Source organism: Gymnoscopelus braueri, assembly GCF_963280865.1.
Source record: "Gymnoscopelus braueri genome assembly, chromosome: 11".
In the NCBI taxonomy this organism is placed as follows: domain Eukaryota; kingdom Metazoa; phylum Chordata; class Actinopteri; order Myctophiformes; family Myctophidae; genus Gymnoscopelus; species Gymnoscopelus braueri.
In genome coordinates, this window is record NC_137613.1 from 53357344 (window position 1) to 53364541 (window position 7198).

Genomic DNA, 7198 nt, shown 5'->3' on the forward strand with positions numbered 1-7198 from the left:
AAAGATTGGGAAGTTGATCGAGGAGGAGATTAAGCTATTTTTGTATGTTGCTCCAGGAAAGGGCAGTCTGGGATTCTCTGCTGGAACTGTTAGCTCCACAACCCGATTCCGTAAGAGCAGTAGAAATTTGAATATTAGTGTTTTTGACTGTGTTAAATACTTATAGGGTCTTTCGTTCTGATAAGGAGTCCGGTAAGGGCTCTAATAAGGGTCTTCCCCTCTGACAAAGTCTGACGAGGGACAATCAACTCTTTCCCTCTGTCTGTCTGTCCGTCCGTCTCTCTTTCAGCTTTAAGTCGACGCCGAGACCCATGACACCCTGCTGACGTCATCACTCCGCCCCCTCCCCTCCCCCCCGACTTCAACGATGGCCCCTCCTGATTGGAGGTCGCCGTGGCGACCGCCGCTAGCACTGCTGCTGCTGATGCTCGCTTCCTGTCTGCTCCTGTCTGTCTCCGCCTTTTCCTCTTTGGCCACGCCTTTTCCCAAGGACCTTCAGCCAATCAGCGTCGTCGGTCGAGAGCGTGAGTAGCCGCCTGATTGGATAACGAGATGATGATGTGATAAGGCATCGGGGGAAAGGAGGGTACCACGCCTCCTTTACCCCGATCCTGTAACCTCAAAGGGAAGCGTTGCTGATTTTGAACCTATATCAGTAAAACAGACACATTTGATGGGCGAACATGTCCGCGGGAGAAATGCATAGAATATAAATGCATATATATATATATTTTCCCTTAAAGGAGAATTACGGCCAACGTTATTCTTACCTTTATTATGACGTTATGATATCCTAGGACGAGTGGTACAGTACAGAAATTCCTTAACCCCACAACGGATCTGCCAGAGTTAAAAAACCTGTGCCTGTGCTTTAAATCGCGTATTTTAATAGCTTTTTTTAAAGTTTTTTCACGAGAGATCTCATGTTTACAGTGAGAGAACATTAAGCAACCTGTTGTTCTTGAACGCGCTTGACCGTAAGCCGAGCTTTCACGACACTTCCGCTCAGGCGCCGGAAGTGTCGTGAAAGCTCGGCTTACGCTCGAGCGCTCGAGCGGATCCGTTGTGGAGTTATGGAATTTCTGTACTGTAGCACTCGTCCTAGGATTTCATAACGTCATAATAAAGGTAAGAATAACGTTGGCCGTAATTCTCCTTTAAACTATATGTATGACATCAAAACAACTGCATTTAGGTTCAAAATCGTCAAACGTTTCTTTTAAAGGAGCACTTTACCGATTTTCAACCTTATCTTCATATAATCGGTCCTCACTAATGCTCATTATAAGATGGCACCATTTCTGTCTACTCACTCTGTGTCTCATCGGTGGGCTGTGGACAGTTCAGAAACCTGCCTACCAGTGACATCATCGGTGGGGTATCCAAGCTTATAGAAACTGCAGCCTTTCGCTTTCTGGAAAATTAGCATGCTTAAAATACTGTAGAGGCCATTGTTCTTGCAAGAAATTGTTTGAAATCTCGTTTGAAATGACCAAACCTGCCTATCGATGATGTCACTGGTAGGCAGGTTTCTGAACTGCCCTAAGTCCACCAATGAGACACAGAGTGAGTAGACAGAAATGGCGGCATCTCATAATGAACATTAGTAGGCTCTATGCACAGCAGCCATACTGGAATGAAATTGGGCCTCTTCCTTACTTCCTTCACAGGTGTTACCAATGATGCTAATGAAGGCTCTGTTCCATTTAGTGTAGCACAGCGGTTCTCAAACCTTATAATTTCAAGGACCCCCATAACTCTTGAGAGTGTACAAATGGAACCAAATGGACTTACGGGTCCATTTGTACACTCTCAGAGTTACACATTTGGAACCCCCTCAAGGAACCATGAGGGTCCCTGGTCCACACTTTAAGAACCACTGGTGTAGCAGTGTTTCCAGTGAGCCAACATGCACAATGTCAGCACCCTGACTCTGTTTGACCAGAATGGAACAGAGCCTTCATTGGTATCATTGGTAACACCTGTGAAGGAAGTAAGAAGAGGCCTAGTTTCTTTCCAATATGGCTGCTGTGCACAGAGCCAATTATATGAATATAAGGTTGAAAATGGGTGAAAATGACCCGGAGCAACTCAAACTTTACAGTCGTTAACTCTGTGTGTCTGTCTGTCTGTCTGTCTGTCTGTCTGTCTGTCTGTCTGTCTGTCTGTCTGTCTGTCTGTCTGTCTGTCTGTCTGTTTGTCTGTCTGTACAGAGTCTGGTCATTACCCAGGGTTCCATGGTTTGGTTCAGGACAACGACACGGTCCGACTGGGGCTGGACTTCCAGAGGATGCTACGCATCAACCATGTGCTCTACATCGCTGCTCGGTTAGCACACACTCACACTTGCACACACACACATGCACGCACACGTGTGCACATGCACAACCACATTTGAAGTGTTATTAAATTAACTTAATGAGAGGTGTTTGTGTTCCTCAGGGATCACGTGTTTGCTGTCAACCTGACCACTGCATCCGAACACTTTGTCCCTCATCTGGTAGGAAACACATGCACGCACGCACGCACGCACGCACGCACGCACGCACGCACGCACGCACGCACGCACGCACGCACGCACGCACGCACGCACGCACGCACGCACGCACGCACGCACGCACGCACGCACGCACGCACGCACGCACACACACACACACACACACACACACACACACACACACACACACACACACACACACACACACACACACACACCACACTCCGTGCGTAACGCGTTTATAGATATTTCTGATACATACAGAAACATGTAAACAAGACCTGATATTATGTCTGTCTGTCTGTCTGTCTGTCTGTCTGTCTGTTTCAGAAGTTAACATGGAAGTCTACAGATGTCAGTAAATGTAGAGTCAGAGGAAAGAACAGTGTGAGTATGAACCTGATCATACTGATAGATCCATTAATGAACCTGATCATACTGATAGATCCATTAATGAACCTGATCATATGTATTGATCCATTAATGAACCTGATCATATGTATTGATCTATTGATCATTAATGAACCTGATCATATGTATTGATCTATTGATCATTAATGAACCTGATCATATGTATTGATCACTAATGAACCTGATCATATGTATTGATCATTAATGAACCTGATCACACTTATTGATCCGTTACTTTTTTAAATGTTTCAGATTAAGACTAAGTGTGTGTGTGTGTGTGTGTGTGTGTGTGTGTGTGTGTGTGTGTGTGTGTGTGTGTGTGTGTGTGTGTGTGTGTGTGTGTGTGTGTGTGTGTGTGTGTGTGTGTGTGTGTGTGTGTGTGTGTGTGTGTGTGTGTGTGTGTGTGTGTGTGTGTGCGCGCGCTGCGCGCGCGCGTGTGTGTGTGTGTGTGCGTGTGTCTTACAGGATGAGTGTTATAACTATGTGAAGGTTCTGGTCCCGCGCAACGATGAGACTCTGTTCGCTTGCGGAACCAACGCCTTCAACCCTACATGCAGAAACTACAAGGTAGGAGCTATGTGCGTGTGCGTGTGCGTGTGTGTGCGTGCGTGCGTGTGTGTGTGTGTGTGTGTGCGTGCATGTGTACGTGCATGCATTCGTGAGACACTTTAGGACCGAGTGCGTACAAAAAGCAAACACACAGACACACACACACACACACACACACACACACACACACACACGCGCGTGCGCACGCACGCACGCACACACCAGGATATATTTGTGTTGTGATTCAAGCTGTGGGTCTGTCAGGATGATTGACATGTGTCTTGACAGTTGATAACCCTTTTTAAACAACGTCTTTCTCTGAGAATCCAAACAAGCGCACCCTGTCTGAGAGTGACTTTTTACACGCATGCGGTGGGAATGGGCGGTCAAAAAAAAGAGAGAAAAAAAAAAACAGGAAAACGTACGTTGATCAAGCATCAACATATGACAACTTGGGAGCAGTCGTGGAAAGTAACTGAGTGCATTTACTTAAGTACTGTACTTAAGTACAATTGTTGAGGTATTTGTACTTTACTTGAGTATTTCCAATTTCCAATACTTTTGCTTCTACTCCACTACATCTCAGAGGCAAATATTGTACTTTTACTCCACTACAATATAATTTTCAGATAAAAATTATTACATCATAACAAACATACATTAACCACTTTAGCCCTATTTTATACATAGGCTATTTGAAAATAGCTGATCTACAAGCTCACAACGCGTCGCGATGCTTGTAGATCTGCTATTTTCAAACATTTTAGTACTTTTACTTTTGGAACTTTTTTACATTTTTATGCCAATACTTTTGTACTTTCACTCAAGTACATTTTGAATTCCGGACTTTTACTTGTAACAGAGTACTTCTAACATGATTACAGTATTGATACTTTTACTTAAGTAAAGAATTTGAGTACTTTTTCCACCACTGCTTGGGAGTGACAATGCGTTGCTTGCTGTAGAAATAACATTTATGAGCGATTAAAGCAATAAGCAACTCAAGGTCACAGTGTACCATGTATTTTCTAATGGATGAGGGGCGTAGTGATGAATTATAAAATTCATGGTGAACTGAGACCTTGCGTGGCTTATTGCTTCTCTAAAACGGTTACAAATATGGCAACTTGAAAATCCTTGACACGTCCCAATTAAAGCAGTTCTTAATGATAATCCACTACAAGAACAACTTCTACAAGAAAGTAGTCAGGAAGAGCAACTTCCTGACAGTGACTAATGCCTTCTTTTCTCAGTCAGTCCAGCCTGGCTGTGTGCTATGACATCAACTTTTCAAACTCATAGAGAAACAAACCTTAACTGTTAGCTCAATCTCATTGTAACTTAAAATATTCAATCGAAAATGTATATATTTTTAAGCCAGATTTAGCTACTACGATCGTGAACCCGACTGCCTTTGCTCCATGTCACTCCCATAGAGTTAAAAAATAATAGAGACGGCATCGGAAATCCCCTCCCATCCACTTGCATTAGGTTGCTCACCCAGCGTTGCTCACCCCTTCTTCCGGGTTGGGAAATGTGACGGGCGGGGCCTATTTGGGGGCTTCTGTGACACGTTTTGCGTCACCTCCATGCGCAAGTTTGTGAGTCGAGCCCATTGGTCGAAACCGGTTTCGCTCGTTCGTGACAGTGGCCCCAGGTCGTTTTAAGCTGCCGTACCTATGAATTGCCAGCATGTCCAATGCGCTTCAATGCAAACTATGGGGGCTTGGTCACTCCCCATCTCTCACCCCATTTCCTGTCAGCCTACTGTCCTATCAATAAAGGCATAAAAGGCCATGAAAAAAAAAAAGTATATATATATATATATATATAGTGCCAGACATGATGTGTAATGGGGCTTATGATGTGAACATATGATAATTTGTGTAATGACATGAATTAGGATGAATCTATACTAACAGACCATCTCTGTGGGTTCCAGATGAACACTTTGGAGCAGGTTGGCGAAGACGTTTTGGGACAGGCTCGCTGTCCGTTTGAGTCTGGACAGTCCAATGTCGGACTGTTTGCCGGTGAGTCCATCGTTAATTCATGACCCTGCAGACATATAATAATGTTTCATTTATACCAGGGGGTGTCCAAACTGTTTCTCAAATGCGGACATATTTGAAAATATGAAACTACTGTAGCTGAGGGGAGTGGTTCTCAAAGTGAGGTACAGGGACTCTCATGGGTTCCTTGGGGGGGTTCTAAATCAGTGGTGTAAAAAGTACTCACATTTCTTACTTAACACATTCGGTGCCAGAGTTTTATTAAAAAGGTGACGTTGAGTGCCAGAGATCTCACCGTTTGTAGCGCTACGCTGTTTACAGCTGCAGACTCCACGGCGAGCACCCGATTGTAAACAATATATGCATGCACGATGGTGGATGGTCCTGGCTAACGCCTGGAACAATAACATCTCTCACGCGAGTCACCATGGTGGAGTAATCTCGGATCGAACGGGACTCGTTTTCCCCACTGTAAAAAGTTAAGGAAATATGAGTTTTTTTTGCAAGGAGATAGAATGGGAGCGGACGGGAGGCAGATTTTTTGGCACAGTGATCCATCTGTCCCTTCCTTCTCAGAGTCACCGTGGGTGATTCCAGAGCTGCGCTAGCACCCCCCTTGTGGGAAAAAAAACCAAAAAGATGGATTTCACGTAGATTTACGGTTTTGACACTCATCGTCACTTTTTGCAAAACCGTAGATTTACGGTTTTGGCACCCAAGGTGTTAAGTAAAAGTATCAACACCACAATGTAGAAATACTCCATTACAAGTAAAAGTCCGGAATTCAAAATTGACTTGAGTAAAAGTACAAAAGTATTGGCATCAAAATCTACTAAAAGTACTCATTATGCAGAATGTCCCATTTCACAAGTTTTCAAATGTATAAAATATGTAAAAAATATTTTGAAAATAGCAGATCTACAAGCTCACAACGTCGCATCGTGACGTGTTGTGAGCTTGTAGATCGGCTATTTCCAAATAGCCAAAGCTGAAGTTAATGTTATGTTTTGTAATAATAATACAAATCTACAAAAGTAACTATTAACTAAAGTTTTCAAATAATTGTAGTAGAGTAAAAATACAATATTTGCCTCTGAGATGTAGTGGAGTAGAAGTAATAGTATAGAAAATTGCAAATACTCCAGTAAAGTAAAAATACCTCAAAATCGTACTTAAGTACAGTACTTGAGTAAATGTACTTAGTTACTTTCCACTACTGTTCTAAATGGACTTTTACAAGTCAGTAACTCTGACAGTATACAAAGGGAACCAAATGGACCCGTTAGGTTCCATTTGGGTCCATTTGTATACTGTCAGAGTTAAGGGGAGGCCTTGAAATATAAGCGTTTGGGAAGCACTGCCTAAAGGCCAACTACAGTGCAATGTCAATAGTCTTTTGTCTGCATTTTATCCAAGAGTAGGGCTGTCTCCATTACAAATTTAAGTTGACGATTCATTGTCTGTGAGAGAGAGAGAGAGAGAGAGAGAGAGAGAGAGAGAGAGAGAGAGAGAGAGAGAGAGAGAGAGCTGTAGAGACATGGAGACTCCTTTTACTGAACAAACACTCTATAGCAATGAGTACTATCAGAATATAGAGTTATTTAACACTGATTTTAACCAAAGTAAATCACTTACCCTACATTTAAATATACGAAGAAATTATTGACATATTTAATAATGTTATACATTTAAGAATTAGCTGATCTACAAGCTTACACGTGTAAGCTTG

At 43.0% G+C, this 7198-nt stretch overlaps 1 protein-coding gene across 1 annotated transcript in view; it reads left to right on the forward strand.

Moving 5' to 3' along the window:
* The window catches only part of LOC308095729 (semaphorin-6C-like), a gene marked incomplete at its 3' end in the record, with an annotated part of 124499 nt that overhangs the window by 80827 nt on the left and 36474 nt on the right, over positions 1-7198 (forward strand). The window contains exons 4-9 of the mRNA XM_080442768.1: positions 290-524; positions 2214-2328; positions 2443-2500; positions 2828-2884; positions 3374-3475; positions 5400-5490. Of these exons, the coding sequence (XP_080298894.1) occupies positions 368-524; positions 2214-2328; positions 2443-2500; positions 2828-2884; positions 3374-3475; positions 5400-5490 (580 nt within the window). The 5' untranslated portion in view covers positions 290-367. The remainder of the gene's footprint in view (positions 1-289; positions 525-2213; positions 2329-2442; positions 2501-2827; positions 2885-3373; positions 3476-5399; positions 5491-7198) is intronic.